Genomic DNA, 16,590 nt, shown 5'->3' with positions numbered 1-16,590 from the left:
GTTACTTATTCATCACTGTTTCAGGTTTTATAGTCGGCGAAGGTGTCTGTAGTGAGAACACACTTGTACTACTTAAAGTTATTGCTTGTCATCTGTGATGTCTTCAGATTATATACGCCTTGCCCGTGACCCTTCTTCTTTGACATAAAAGATTTTTATTTATATCACCTTTGACCTAATAAAATTTCACCTTTAACCTTATGCACTTGACACCTCAGATAACTTACTCTTGCTCTTTGACTCATTTTGTGTTAAGCCTGTTAAGTAGAATAGGTAGCTGCCTAGAAAGAAAGCTTGTTTTCAATTGTAATCTGACCGTAGAATTATTGTTACTTGCAAAATCACTGAAAGACTTGAGATATATTTCTTTTGACTGCTTTGCTATCACAGAAGGTAAGATTGAAGTATCTCCCCAAGACTTTGGGAATGGATTTACGTCAGTGACTATATGATAAGTCTTTATACAGTAAGGATTTTTGTTGGCAGATTTGACTGTAAGCAGAAAGTTGGAAGCTGTACTGGAGGATCACTGACAGTAATTTCTCTGGACTGGGTGCATACTAAAAATTGCTCTTGCCAGTTAGAAAAAGAAACTCTTCCATTCAAGACTTTTCCTTTCGCTATAGCATCTCTAGGTTCTGTCATTTCACAAACATCTCCCCAGGTAAAAGGAGACTTGATGTTGGAGGAGTTTTCCATTGCTCCGGAATTAAGCATATTGTGCAGGAGCCAACAGCTACTGTTAGGTCATCAATAAGATGAACTCACTTGTAGATACAAAATATTTGGGGAAACTCACAAAGAAGATATCTTTGTTATGAATGGAGATCCCCAAAATGAAAAAGCATGAACTTATTTTTAAGACTGTATGAAAGCTTTGGTTCATCTCAGCTTTTTGGGTTTTCTTTATTTGGGGCTTATTTGAGACTAATAAGTCTCCAGCTGAAAAGGATGTAGATTTTTATTAATTTTGAAACAGTGGTTATCTTGTGAAAGCAAATTAAGTTATATTCACATCTTTTACTTCCTTCTTCGCTTTTCTTTTGCCCGGTCTCTTATAAATACATGGATTTGTGTAGATGGCAAAACTCTTTCAGTAGGCAGGCTTCAGGCTTCTCTATTTTTGAAACTCACAATGCTATCACAGTGCTGCATCATTTCACCATCATCTTTGGTGCAGTAACAATGGTCTGTCAACATTTTCTCCCTCTGCTTTAACGTGTGTTGTCTTCACCAAACTTAGAGCTTGACCTTCTTTTTACAGTGCTGTTCCTGTTCTCTCTCTCTTAATATTCATGTTACTTCCCATTCAGGAAAAGATACAAACAGCACGTGCAGTTTGGTTTCATTAACTCCTCTGGATTTGGTTTGAAGATATAACTGAGTTGCTTATTCAAAGCCTGTGTGACACAAAGGGCTTTTGCCACCAAGGCCATCGCTTGAAAAGGTGCCTACTGAAAGCCATAGGAGACCGTTTGGTGACTTCAGTACACTGAGGAGTCTCTGCAAGGGCCTTGTAGGCTTCTGCTCTCCCCAGCCCCGATGACTTCCCACTTTTTAAATTAATTTTTATGTCCCTCTGCTTCCCCTCGCTCTATTTTCTGCCGTTCCTGTGTCTTCTAGCTTGCTTTGAAAAATACACATAGCATGGTAATCCTTAGAGCTTCCTTCTTGGAACCATCATCCTGTCTCGTGTCTGCATCCCCTGGCATTAAAATACCATGGCTTAAAGGCAGCACTCAAGCATGAGCCGTGTAACTCCATGCAGTCTGTGGGTGTTTCTAATAACTGAAAGGTAATTCTAAAAAGCAGGCAAAGTAGGTAACCTGGCAGGGGTTTGGTTAATTTATTTAAGATGCATGCTAGAATTTTATGTATCCCAAAGCAGGACGGAGGAATATTAATCCATGAAAAATGTGCTTTTTTATCAGGGGAGAAACCTGACTCTATTGCCGTGATATAAATGAAACAAAGAACTTCTTAGAGGTATATTTAGATCAAACGAAAATATAATCCTGTGATGGAGCAGAGAGATTGTTGTCATCTGAAGCTGGACAGTGTTAAAACGTGAGGATTTATAGGAAGGCATGGCTGGTTGAGCCCACCCACACTCCTTAAAAAACCCGAGGTGGGCTGTAGTGTGGGTTGTCGAGTTGGCCGGGGTTGTGGTGCAAGCGTTTCCTGGCATAGGTCCTCCTGGATTGGAGTGGGCTCTGATTTACAGCGTGCCTGCGTGTGCTGGCAGGTTCCCCTGGTACAGACGCTGCTATGCTGGCAGGGTTGTGCTTTGGCCAGGATGTGGTGAGAGCCTGCCTGTGAGGCGGCAGGGTGCTGGGTGCTGCCGCAAGCACCAGTCAGCCACGCTAGCGTTAGAGCTGGGATAGCACACAAGCAAAACTGATGTTCATAGGGAGTTCAGCTTTCTGCATGCTTTTTGGGGTGAGGGGTTGGTTTTCTTTAAGAAACCGAGCTGTTCCTCTCCAAGTTGTGTGCTGCTTCCATTGTTTCTTACTGAGGAAGTTACTAAGGGAAAGAGGTGTGGGAAGGTTTTCGTGCCTGACCTTTCCTCTTTGCTTCTGTATTTCAGGAGCTTTCTTGTCTAGAGACATGGTGATGGTTTTTATTTAATGTGTTTTCATTAACATTAATTTATATCTATAATAGTTGGGTTATTGCTTCTTCCTTAGCAGTATTGGGAAAAAAGGGGTTTGTTTTCCTTTCTGAATCAGACTGTTCCCAGGTTCTTTTATTTAAACAAAGAATACTGTCCTGGGCACTGCTTTTGTAACCCAGCTAGAAGATATGATTAAGCAAAACGGAAAAGGCTAACACTAAAGATGAACTTGTGTCTAGTAGAGGAATCTGGGGTATTTGTACCCATGGGTATGTGACCTTGTAAAATCATTGTGCAAGAATATTTTTTTCCTCTTGAACATTACCGACGTTACCTATCTATATACTGTGTTGCCAAGTGATTTTCACTCCAAAGTACAGAAGGTCCATAGGATTCAGTTTTAAGTCCTTGTGTTTGATTATTCAAGGTTCTGGATTAAAGCTTCCATGCGGGTCTGATTTTTTTCGACTATGAGCCCTGTGTGCCTACGGTCTGCAGCCTTGCTCTGACTTCTCTTTGTGCTTCAGTCTCTCTCAAACATCTGTTACCATCTGAGGGACCAGCTATGACCGTTGCAATACAGGGAGGTGATCCTCAGTCATCTCTGGTGCTAGACAATACATAAATAATTCCTGGGCATATGGTTGGGTCATATATTGAAAAATATTTTTTTATCACAAGTTACAGAATTTAGACTTCATTGTATTTTCTTTTTTCTTGGCACCTGACTATTTTTCCCAACAGTAGCCCATTTTTCTTCTCTGTTGCTCAGTGGAAGCAATCTATAAATCACCTAAAACCAAGAATTCCCCATCCCAATAAAGCCTCAGGTTCCAGTTAAGTTTGCTTTACTTGTTTTGGGGGTATTTATTGCAGGCTTTTTCTCTTGTTGCTGTTTTTCCCTGAAGAAGGGAGGATATTTTTCTAGCATGTTGCTAGAGGGATGGATGAGGCCAAGCATCTGTGGTCCATTTTTGGTTATGGATGTTTCATGTCAGTTGGATACCTGTGGTCCTTTCAGCTCAGGAACTCTGGCCTTGTAATTCTGCTGTGAGTACATTTGTCCTGGAAGAGGCTGTCATGAACAATCATGTAGTTATAAAGTTTAATCCGTGGTGCAGTTTGCGAAGGTCTCTTGGTGCTCTGTACATCAATTCTAGGGTGTTTTGTACTTTACCCAGCAATAGTTTCTTGCCTTTAATATACTAGGAAGTGGTGTTTTTCTTGGCAAAAACCTGTGTGTTTGATTGTTTATTGGGCATGTGACTTTAATCGTGATCAATCACTGCCAACAGCTGCACCCTTTCTCCTTCTGGCTTGGGCATCTTCAACATTCACAGCCGGTAGGACAAAGCCCTGCTAGCTAGGCTGACTGCACTCCCACTCCCCCTTCCTCTTCCTTGCCCTTGCAGCCAGCTGATAATGTCTGTGCCTTCCAGCTTTCTCTCCTGAGCTGCAGAGTGATGTTTTCTCTGTCCAGCATGCAGAACAAGCCGCTTTACTTTGCCATCTGTTCCCATGTTTTGGAGTGACAAGCGGGAAAGGGAATGATATTGCAAAGTCCCAAGAAATACTTCAACCCACTGTGTTAGGATATTATTTGCTGTTTGGCTCAGTGGCAGGCTGTCGTATCGTTGGATTTATGGGCAAGCAAGGTGACTAAAAGTGCGGTCAGCAGTAGCAGTGGTGTTTAGGTTGGATGTGCTATAAAGCTGTATTAGTCCCTCCTTTAAAAAAAATTCAGTTTTAATTAGCTTAAAGAAGTGAAGGGAAAACTATTTCTACTTTTGCAGTGAGGGGTCGATCTTCAGTTTTGGATGAATAATAAAGTTCTTTAATGCCCTGCACTCCTAAAGTACATTCTAGCATAGAGATGAGAATAATATTTGAATATCCATTACTTTATGACCTGCTTCTTCACCCAGTGTAGCATTTGTAATAACTCTTATTAGTGGTAATAGATGAATACCTTCCTTACCTTAAAGGTTCTCCATATTTTGGATCATCACTGGTGGAATTACAGCGGTATTTGATCACAAATATTTGATCTCTTCATTGTCAAGCATTAATTGTGTTTCAAGCTGTCATTGGTTATAACATTGAAAAATTGAGTTTTACATTTGATAGAACTTATAATCTGCCTCAGCATCTGTTTTCCATATTAAATATTGTCCTAGGCTATGAGATAAAAAATAAAACACTGAGGAGCTTTGTTGAAACGTAATAAAATCGTGCACAAATATTCCTGTGGTAACATGATTTAGAATCGAACCTTAAAAACCTCTTCAAAATTTGGCAAATACATCCCTTAGGTGATTAGATACAAATAAGAAACGGCTATTCCTGACGTCGGTAATAAATATCAAAAACGCTTTTTCAATTATTTTCTGCAGTTAGAGGGTATTGTTTATTTTGAAACAGGTAAAGGTGTTAATTCAGAAGATATACGTAGGCTTCAGAATAGTTACCTATTGATTTGCCAGAATACATTCCTGATGTACCTTATGCTTATACAAAAATACTCAGTTTGCTGCTTATTTTTATTAAAATGGTAAATGAATGGCACGTACCATATGATACAAGCTGCTACAAGTGTTTCTTTATAATCATCATCATGCTTATTATTTTAATGCTGATAGGAGAGGGCAAGTAAAAACAAGCGTTTGGAGGTTCTGGAGATCAGATTTAGATAAAGAGCTGGAGTCAGATGGTGTTCAAGTTCCGTTGGTCTGCAGAATTAGGTTGGAAAACTTGTGAGAATACCTTTTCTTTCCAAACTTGGGGATTCAAGGTTGGAAAGAATACAAAAATAATAAGAATAACTGGTCTTAGGTATTCTGGCACTTGTGCTTCTGTTCTGGCTAGAACCCAGAAATACAGAAATACAGAAAGGAATGAAAATCGCAAATAATATATATACACGCGCACACACACACACACACACACACACACGTGTGTGTGTGTGTATATATATATGTATATATATATAAAAACTTTTCAGATTCCAACAAAGTCACTTTGGCTCTGTATTTGGGGTGCAAGTCCAGTGGCCGGAAAGGTTTTCCCCCTGTGTGAAGTAGTTGATACATGATGTATGCTGTACAAAGTGGACTATACATTGGAAAGGCCAAGCCTTTGCCTGCCTGTTGCTAGCCAGTAGGGTTTCACTCCAGTGCTGCTCTGTGGTAGCCCAGGACTCTTCAGAACTTATGGAAAGCGGCAGAAAACACTTGATATACTAGGTGATGATCTTGGCCACTCCTGCCAGTGACTGACTGGCTTCGGACTGGAGGATTTCTCAGAGCTTTCCTTCCCTGGCTGTTAGCACTGTGCATTAGGAGGGATATTGCTCTTCATGAGAGCCAGCAAGGAGCAACGTGCACACAAGAGAAGAACAGAGCTTCTTAAGTTAGGGCTGCTCTACAGCAACAGATGCCAGGCTGTGATTTTTGTCTCAGCTTGAGCAGATACAGATGCTTCACTGCAGTATTGTCCCACCTATGCAATCTCGCCCCAGGCAGGAGTCATAAAAAGGCAACACTTGCTTAAACAGAAAGGAAAAGGAAATAAGTATTTGTGTTGTGCTCACCCCTCGATGTAGGATAAGGAAATTTTCTTAGGAAGAATTCTCTTTGGCATGCTTGACATCACAATTTAATAAAGCTACTATAAACATTTGCTGAATAGTGGAATGAATAGTGGCTTACATGTAATACAGAGAGCCAAAAGTGTCATAGCCAAAGAGATTGGGTAGGAAAATAATTTCGCAGTTGCCTTCAGGCTTGCTGAATACTTCCATACCCAGCACTTCATCTGTCAAGGTCAGGTACGTGGGGGCTCTTGCTGTAATCAGGACATTAAATGCGGTGAGCTAGTCAAGTGTATTGGTCTTATGAATGGGTATTGTATGAGGAGCGTGTCAAGTGGGAGCTTCATTCTCCAGGCGTTGTATTTTATGTGGATTACTGAGGTCCAGAATCCAGTTTAAGGTTTGGTTTTCCAAAGTGAAGTGGGCTGTACTCAATCCCAAATAATATTTCAGCATGTTGTAGTATTTACTATGCTTTTCATGGAAAAAAATTTGTAATTGTGTTTCTTCAGGAGTCTGAAAAATTTACTTGATTAAATTAGTTTTTATCTCCTTGCTGGTTAATGAAGTATTGAATCTCTTCCAGGAAATTTCTCTCAGTTGTTTTAAAAATTACTTCAGTGGGATGTAAAAGTGATTCGAGGTCTATCTGGCCGTGTCAGGTAACAGCATGTGCCTACACAGAATGCCACTGAAATATATTTACTAGGCTACTTTGATGTTTCATCAGCTGCATCCAGCTAGAGACAGGCTCGCTCTGAGAAGCAGGTACAGCATGCCTTGTGATTTTACAAAGTAACCTCTAGTTTCAGTGAATGCATGTAAATAACACTGGAGAGAAATACTGGGAGTGTTTCTACTCTGCTGCATCACCAAGCCATCACCATAGAAGGGATATATACAGCTGATCATACAGGAGAAATACATCAGCTTTCAGTTCTTATTTCCATATTTTGCAGCCGTGCATCACAGCCTGGCACAGACTAAGTGCTCTGCGTGGCACAGATTCTGCCAGCTTCGTGAAAGCTGATCCCCTATTTTGATCCCAGCTGTGCAACTTAGAGGATGAGCTATCAAGTATGAAAAATGATGGCAGAAATCTGATACAGGATGACCACTGTAGCTGGTTCTCTTGTAATCCTGAGATAAAATGTCTTCTGTTAGGACAAAGACAGCAAAGTTATTATACATAGGTCTTTAAAACAAAGCTTGAGAGAAATTGTGCAGCCAAAATTGGCATTGCTGGTGTAGAAACTGAACCAGCAGTGAACTTTTTTGGTAGGTGTGAATGCAGATCTTATTAATGGGAGCTTTCATTAGAAAGAGCCTTTACTTAATAATGCTTTGCATTTATAATAGACTAAATTCTCTAAAATAATCTGTTGGTTTGCTAATACCTGAGGGCTTGGGGTCAGAATGTGGTCAGCATAGTGCAGAATCAGGGGCCAGTAATGACCCTTCATCTTGCCATAAACCCAAATTCCGAATGCCTCTACGGAGGGGGTAAACTAGTCTCAGTAATTCTTACTGCTTTTAGCATTTACTTAAGTAAAAATTACAACAAAAAAGCAAAAGGCTCTCAGGAAGAAGTGAGTAGACAACCCAGTTACTCTGCATTATCCTTGTTATAAATAAATAACCCCAGAAGATGGACAGTTTAGTTATTGCTGAGAGGAGGACAAACTTTTCCTTTCCAAAGACAGAATGGCTTCGCTCACTTTCATACACTTAGAGCAGTTCCTTTTATGGTGTGTTAACCTGTCCTACTAGTAGTTGTGGGGGTAAGATTACTCTGGAATTTAATTATTTAAAGGATTGGCCACCACGGTTCTCCAGTGTGACTTGGCAGATTTAAAAACCTCTTTTTTTTCAGATAACTGGTAGGAACTTAATAAGGCACGGGAGTAAGTAATTTTTGCACTGCTCTGAAGCATAATGCACGAGCAGCAGCAGCTATCTTCAGATGACAGCTGTCATTCAATACCAAACTAATAGTTAGCCTTGTTTCACACCTGAATGGCGTAGGCCTGCCTGCTGTGATAATCCTGCACTTTGATCTGTGCCTTCAGAAGGTGGCTGTGTTTGTGACGTGAGGTATTATTACTGCAGTCTCAGCTTAACGAGCTGGGTGCCTGAAGTCTGATGTTAATCCGACCCGCCACCCGTGAAAGCTGAGAACTCTGAGAAACGTCGCTCAGGAAGGTGCTTGAGTTCCTGTGAACATAATGGTTTGTAGCCAACCCGTGTGCCCTCATGGGGCGAGAAACAATCATGCTTCTTGAGCCCTGTAGTGCTCTTCCAGTCATCCGCCAAAACACAGGTGAGATGAGCAAAAAGAGGCGGGTGTCTGCTAAGGGGATACAAGGCTTTGTCTTGAGAGCTCACCAGCGCTGCAGGAGGAGAGTGGGCTTGACGGCACCTGGATGGAGGTGTTCTGCCCCTTGGGTAAGGTGGTGTCCATTTCAAAGCACAGCATGAACTTCCTCTTGCTCTGCTGTCACTTTGAAGGATAGAACAAGTTGGTTGAAGATGGTATGATCCAACCAAGTTGCCTCATTGAACAAAGATACAGAACTGTGGTAATAGCCCTTGTTAGTTTTGTGTGTTACAAGTGCTTCATCCTGTGAGATATGAGGTAAACTAACAGTGTATTGCTGGCCTGGGTTGCGCTAGTTCACTTTGGAAAGTAGGTGTGTACATACTAAATCTCACTGCAGTAATAATTTGTTATTCTTGTGGGCAACCGAGCATCCACAGAATGGCCCTGGTTAAGTACCTGAAGCTCAGTGGCAGGAACAGTGTCATAGTCTGTCTAGGGAACTCCGCTTTTGTTAACACTGACAAACTCAAACCCATCAGCTTCCAGTGAATTTCCAGCCTGATGATTTCTGAGTTTTAAAAGAAAGCTTAAGGGCAGAGCTATTTTTAGGTGGGTGTTGAGGGATTCCTCTCTCTGAGAAGACAAAAATGAACTGGGGTTTTGTACCTGGCACTGGAATGGTTGATTTTCTGTGCTGCTGCAGACTGGTTGTAGGAACTAACTCATCATAAGTGTTTCGCTAGTCTGGTTCTGCTGAATCACGCCAAAAGGGAACAGCCCTTGGGGATATTGTAAACAGCTTCCTTACAAGCTCTTCTTGCTAAAATCAAACAGATAATATTGAGGGTAGGAGGGCAGGAAAGCTGTTAGAATGACCAGTACGAATGGATATGGCGCTAACGTGGTGTGAACAACTTGTACAATACGCTGAGGGGAAAACGTTGGGGTCTGTGGGCAGTTGTACAGGGCAGGCAGCGTAGCAGAGTTAAAGTCAGCGCTACTTGTAGAATCTGCTTTAGGTGATGATGCTTGATTTCTTATGTCTAATATTAATTCAGTGTTCATTTCGCATTCCTATGATTTAAGATAGAAATTTCAATTGCTATTTTGACCAAATATATATATTGCTCAGTTGTATCATGCTGCAGTGCTTTACAAAAAGCAAATGGTCTTTTTCCAGGAAATTTCGCAGAGATTTATTTTGTTTTCAACAGGCATAACATTTTCCTGAATCGATGAAAGAAAATATAGGTTGTTTTCTGGAAAATACCGCCTATAAATTTTTTAACACTTCACCTTTTACTTGGAGTTTGAAGGATACTTACAAAGAAAGCAAGGAATAACCACATCTGATTGTGACACTAATAATTTTCAAGGATAAATTATCCGTGAAGCAGCGGTGACCTTATACATTCATCGTGTGCTCGAGATTCTATAAGAACATAGCTGTGAGAGAATCCTCAGTATACTAAAAGTAGGGTAAATACATCCTAATAACTGGCATTAAACTAGTTGTTCATCATTAGGTGGAAAAAAGAGTAACTGGGTCTTGTATCCCAGTAGTCCAAGCAGCCGTAATACAGTGTGGAGATGTGGCTGCACTTGTTGCACCGAAGTGTTTGTAAGAGAGGGTTCAGTAGCGTGGGTGCATCTGTTAGTCTCTTGCTATCACAGAAGGATGTTGTAGGATCATGCAGACTATCAGTGTGATGTTTAGGGGGGTTTATTTGCATGCCTAATTTCTGGAAAGTCCACTGGTCTTTGGGATTGTTACAAGCACCTACATGGCCGTTTCCAAATAGCATAGGGCAGTCAAAGCCAAGAATAGCTCCATTGGTTATTCCTTTCTAAGTGATAAACACTAATTTTAAATGCAGACCTTGAACCACACAGGGGTAGTCCATACTTTCCCTGAAAGTACTTCTGAGGAAAGTGGAAATTTTTGGTGACATTTCTATAAAAAAAAGTTGAAACAAAGGGCTTATTTAAAATCTGAAGGGTGCAGTCGCATTCCCTTTTCCAGCATCGCTGCAAAAAGTGATGTATCTTGTAACTAAAGTGCTGCTTCTGTGGGCGGCTGAGGCTCCACCAGTATCTTACTGAAATGCAGATCTGCTTATGGGAGAGGAAAAGCAATATTCCCATCAGCAAATGGGAAAGTCCTAGTGAAGTAGTGATTAGTTTCAATGTATTTTAGCTGCAGTTAAGACCAGTTTAGATCTGTGGGAAGATTTAAAATAACAAACTGGAATCAGTTCATTTAATGTAATGAGTTATGTCAGTTGAGTCATGACTTGAAAATGATGGACAATGTTTATTCTCCTTCTCTCAATAATTATTTTCCCTTATTACAAACTGCCTGTCACGTGTTCTTTCTGGTATGAAAAAAATCTCCTTCCCAAAATTTACTTAAAATTTTTCTTCACATTCTTAATACTTTGTTAAATACTTAGTGCCATTGTTTCCAGGGAAGATAGTGTGCAATCTCCATTATGAACCGTGACATTAAATATTCTTTCAATATTTTCTGCAGGAGCACCTGTCATTAAAAAAGTACATTGTGGATATTGTGGTTGAGAGCTCTGTTCCTGTGGAACCACTAAAAGATGGGGAGGAGAAACAAAAAACTAAAAAGAAAGCCAAAAAGCTAAAGGCACGGATGAACTCCAGGTACTGCACTCTTCATTATTTTTTTTCCTTTAAGTTTTCTTCTAAACTTTCCCTTTTGTCCTTTAGTACAAGTGCAGTGGAAGACTGGGAAAAAATTGAAATTATTTGCTTTGGGAGTGTCTTGAAAATAACACTGATGAGCCTAATTTATGGCCACTTTCTCTGATTGCGAAAGAAAACTGAGTATCGATCTGGAGCCCTTGGTTTCACCTGTTAAGAGCTTTTCTCATAATTGGATGCCAGGGCCCTGCCAAAACTGTAGCCTCTTCTAGCATACAATAGCATGTTTAAATTTGTGTAAACCATGCCTATTTTTCTTTCTAGCTATTGATTTTTAAATGAAGTATCAAAGAAAATCAATAGTAATCAACAAATAGAAGTCAGCCTGCTGTAGTGTCAAATCCCATGACTAAATTTAATCATTTTTCGTTGCCTGTCGCAACAAAAAGAAAGTTAAAAATATCTCAAAATGCAGAGTGAGTTGTCAGACCTGCAACTTGTTATTAATCAAAAAAGCGACGTGTGCAAATTGGTGGGATACTCAGGACCGCATCGGATCGTGCGCTGGCGGCATCACTCTTTGAAGCTGTGTAGCCCCCCCAGCTGAGGTTAGTGCTCTGCTGGATATTGTGACACAGTTTTGCCTTTATCTCTGACAGTACTCAGAAGGTAAAAGTCACTGGTACATATTTTCTCTGCCTTGTTTTTAAGCAAGAGGAGAAAAGTGTCTGGGTGGATTTTTAGAGCTACAGTACAAATGAGATGTTTTATTAACTCGTTAACAGTGCTAGCAATGGCACAGTAGCTTTCCAAAGCACAATACTTTTACGATGGATGCCTGTTTCTGACCGTTTCCCTCTTTGGATGAACAGATGCACTGCCTGACTACCACAGTAGAAGACGGTTGAAACTGGATAACATCTTCTTCCAGGTTTCTGATAGCACAGGGTGCAGAGCTGTTCATGTTACCTCATGATTTAATTTGGTTATCAGGTTCAAAATTCTTTCTCCAGAATTGCTTCTGTTAAATTTAGTCAGAGACTTGTCAGACCTCGGAATAGGAGCTCAGATAAAAGTTTGTTATTGGCACTGACAGCTGAAAAACTTTTTCAGAACATTTTGAATTTGAATGTGTCAGACCACTGGGTGAGTCAGCGTATTCATCATAAAAAATTATAAGCAAAACAGTAATAAGGGGGCATAATTTCCCAAAACTGATGTATTACTGAAAAACACAGGAAAGTTTCAAAATCCGAGAGGAGTTCTGTTGGTGAGATGTGAAATCCATGTCCATCAGGCTTGCCTTTAGCTTTTAGGGGTGACTAAACTTTTCCATGGGGCTGCTGCCCTTGAAGATACGTGAGATAAACTGAAGATCTCTCCACAAGTTTTCTACTCTTAACACGAAAGACTTGCTAATTAAATACCCAGTAGCTGTAGGAAACAAAGGCTGTTCCATGGGATTTTGAACAACAAATGGATGAAGGGGTGGGGGGTGGGGGAATCCATTTTGGAAGTTAATTTTAGCCACGCAAGTCTTGCCAGTCTTCTGCAGTTACTCTAATTGACAGGGGAGTAATAGTAATCAGCAGAGTAATGACAAACTGCCTGGATGTTCCTGCCTGTGAACGTATTACTGGTAAGGAGGGGAGGTTCTCCGTGTTCAGAAAAGGAAAGAGGATTATCCCAAGCTACGTGGCTAAAGCAGTAACCTCAGAATTACAACATGAAGTACTAAATTAAATAATTGAGGTAATGTCTACTCAATTTCTGCCAAACAGAGTAGGCAGGGTTACCACCAGATGGCTGGGAGTTCACTGCTCAAAAGCAACTCCAAACTTAGGTGGAATATATAGCACAAGCACTTAATTTATTAACGATGGTGTGAAGGGAATATGATGTCAATAACTCACATGGTTGCACAGGTGTTAACAGATCGACTGCAAACCATGTTTTAGTACATGTTTGCAAATACTCCTCTTCACTAGAAAAAGAAACAGTTATAATAAGCCCCCTTACACCTTAAGACTTGTAATTACAAATTCATTTCAGTTTCTAGGAGCTCTGATTAATTCAGCTTGAAAAAACCTGAGTAACTGCATTCAGATAGCTTCCTGTTGCTCTCCTAAGTTTCTAGATCCTAAATCACTGTTACAGTATCAAAGCAATGAGGGGCAGCGGTGAACAAGGGGATGAATTGTGATTGGTGGGTTATTAGATATGTTGGGAAGTTTTGCTAATCTTATTAATTATATTTATAACCTAAGCCATAAAACTGGTGCTATAGTAACAACTGATACATAGCTAAGTAATTTATCTCCGGTTAACGGGCTGCTAGCAGAGGAAGTCTTTGGTACCCCCCAGGAGCCTTGAGGAAAGCTAAACTGGAGCAAGAGGGGCAGAGTTGCCAGCTAGGAAATACATACAGTGGAGATTTGCTTTGCAACGGATTTAAAGCCCTCGGGTCATGTTCATCTAGTAACAGATACTTTAGGTGATCACTCACGTTTGAGTGACTTGTCTGAATGAAAGTCAGAGCTGGAATGTGTTGTTTCTGGCTAGGAGGCAGGAAAGGAGGCGAAAGGTTAATAAAGGAATCGCACCTTCATGTTTAATACTAAGTTCGGTTGTGATTAATGGCTTTATTAATGATCCACAAATCAGGGCTAGCACTAAGGGAACAATGTGTGCCTGTAGCCTAAACTGGTTTAACCTGCAAGTGTTGGAGTGGCTGTGGAGAGCTGGGTCCTTTTGGGTGAACAGACGCAAATACAAAGAGATGTTTAGTGATGTATCTAAGGGAAAGAAAAGGAATTGTGTCTCCATAGTATCTTTTTCACAGTGCAGCGATAGACAGGTTTCCCAGTGGAAGCCATTGGCAAAATCTTGGATTTGGGGAAAATACAAACAGCTGGAAGTTTGTCAAGTTAGCAAGAATGCCAGCTGACAGCAGTTAGTCCTCAGTATACGCTGGAAATAAACAGGAAACACCATTTTTGTAGGTGAAAGTTGCCTGGAGGCAGGTTATTGCTCTGTTGCTGTCCTGAGGGGCTTTTGGCACTTCCCTCTGGGTTACGGGTGCCCTTGGTAGAGATCAATTGCACCCCTAATCCCAGAGCTAGTCCAGCATCCCAGTGTTGTTGCCCTCAGATGGTTTGAACAGCTAAATGCTTTTACTGTCTGCGGGATGTTTCTTGTCCAAGAAGTGAATTTTTCTGCATCCCTGTAGTGTCTGGATGGCTTTTACCTTTGTTTTTCCCCTACCACTTTTTTAGTGTGCGTGGTTAGAAGGCGTTGCAGGATTACCACCCTGCATCCAGGTCTGGGTGAGGAGCTGTGATGGTTTTCACCTGTTGGCACAGGCTGGCCGGAGTCAAAACAAGCAGTGGAAAAAAAATCCTTGTCTCCCTTTTCCTGCTTTTTGGCATCTGGCCAGTGTAAATAATACTTCTAAGGGGCTAAAGAGGTTTGTGTTTCTATTTCCAGCAGTAAAACAGTCGTTTGTGGAGGTATTTACTTCTGTGGTGCTTGCCTAACAGGGTTCATTCATTGCATTACAATATGGTCAGTAGTTACATAAAAAATACTCCTAGGCCTGTAAATATAACAAATTCTTTAGATATTCATTATAATCTCTGTGCTGTAGCGATCTTCTGATCTGCACCATGTGCCTGAATTGCTGATGTTTTCATCAAAACAGGATAGTTTTATAATAAGCAGTGGACTAATTGTTAATGGCCAATAGTTAAGTGTCCGAATGGATTATGACAGGGCAGAATTGACAGAAATGCTGTGAGCTACAGACAATGGTCAATAATAATGTGTGTTCTCTCCTCCAGGGCAAAAGAATACGAGAGTTTGATGGAAGCAAAAAATGCTGTCTCAGATTCCCCATTTAAAGCCAAGTAAGCCTTTAACTTTATGTATTTTAGACATGCATATTTCCGCCCCCCTCCCCCCCGGTCTATAGGAGAAGTGCTTCTGAGATGTTCAGTGAAGCAGGTGAGGTAAGGTTCCTGCTCAATAAGGGGCACAATGGCATCTTGAATTACAGATGAGTTTCTAATACAGAAGGTCCCGTGCTATAAATGCAGGTTTTTTTCAAAGACATTGTGTATCTTGAACTGTGTAGGATGGATGCAATAGTAAAGGACAACACATGCTCATGCTTTTCTACCTGGAAGCAAGAAAGATCCAGCTCTGTGATTCAAGACTGATGGTGAAAATTCAGCACTGGAATTCTGGGATTGAAAAATCTTGTGTTTGGTCAGAAACAAATTTTATAGAGGCACAGATTTCTTAATCTGGCATTGAGCTTTTTAAAGAATAGACCTTTCTATTGCCTGGTAAAAGGCACAGATGAAAATTAATGGGAAGATTCACTCAAGACCTGTTACCACTGATGAATTCATCCTCCTTAGTTTGAAACTGAAAATTGCTCTGCTTTTGCTTTCTGATTCCATCCAAACTGGTTGGAAAAAAAAGATAAAGAATATTTGAATTTCCAAAAATCTTTGATGATAGACCTTATCAAAAGCTTTTAGCATAGCTGTATAGCTGTAGCAGAAGTGAGAATCAGTTAAAAAGGTGGAAAAGGACTTGCAGAACAGGGAGATTACTGGTACAGCGCTGCAGTTCTGCGGTGTTCAGTGTATTCTCAGCTGACTTGGAGACAGAGAGCGAGCAGTGAGGTGACAGTTTGCTGCTGTGAAGATACTCAGTGTAGCAGGAACAAGAGCTGACTGATAATTTTGAAGACAGCGAGCGACTTGGCAGTAAAATGGCAGGTGAAATCCCATGGATATGAAGCGCTACACAGTGGTGGGGGAAGGCAGAGCATCATTGCTGGAAGGTGCACTAGAAGGTAGTGTTGTTTTACCAGTTAGTGTCGGTTACAGTGTTCAGTGCATCGCCTTTCTGCTTCCTTGGCTGTGAATACAACTCTCCCGTATGCCTTGTGTCCCACGTAGTCTTTCCGAAGTAGCTCGAAAGCCTGTCCCCAGAAACTCAGTATGTATTTTAAAATCATAACAATCCATCACCGAGTTTGAGGTGAGAAGAGCGCTCCCCACCAGATGGCACACCTGCATAAACACTCGGCGTGGAAGGGGGTGCTGCTGGCAGCAGCTCTTCATTTTGCAAGATTAGTTTCATGGCAGATTAAAACTTGTAGATTTGTCGCTTCCACGTTTTGTTTTTCTTTGCTACCAGAAAATAAAAACATAGGGCCTAGTTGTCAGGAAGTAGAAGTGGGTGGTGTTGGGAGTGCCCAGTAAACTGTGCTGCTTCCTCTTTTAGTTTCTTTCTGACTTCTGATCATTGGTGATGCACTTGAGTCAGGTCTGTGGTAGTTGCAGAGCAATAGAAACTCTGGTTTTCCAGTTTTTTAAGGTTTGT

General features: G+C 40.9%; 1 protein-coding gene across 1 annotated transcript in view; it reads left to right on the top strand.

Moving 5' to 3' along the window:
• The window catches only part of SCAPER (S-phase cyclin A associated protein in the ER), a 150,729-nt gene that overhangs the window by 57,804 nt on the left and 76,335 nt on the right, over positions 1–16,590 (top strand). The window contains exons 21-22 of the mRNA XM_084268038.1: positions 11,057–11,193; positions 15,033–15,098. Of these exons, the coding sequence (XP_084124164.1) occupies positions 11,057–11,193; positions 15,033–15,098 (203 nt within the window). The remainder of the gene's footprint in view (positions 1–11,056; positions 11,194–15,032; positions 15,099–16,590) is intronic.

The sequence above is a fragment of the Gallinula chloropus genome (assembly GCF_964237585.1).
Source record: "Gallinula chloropus genome assembly, chromosome: 9".
NCBI lineage: Eukaryota > Metazoa > Chordata > Aves > Gruiformes > Rallidae > Gallinula > Gallinula chloropus.
This window is presented reverse-complemented; position numbering and strand designations above follow the sequence as displayed.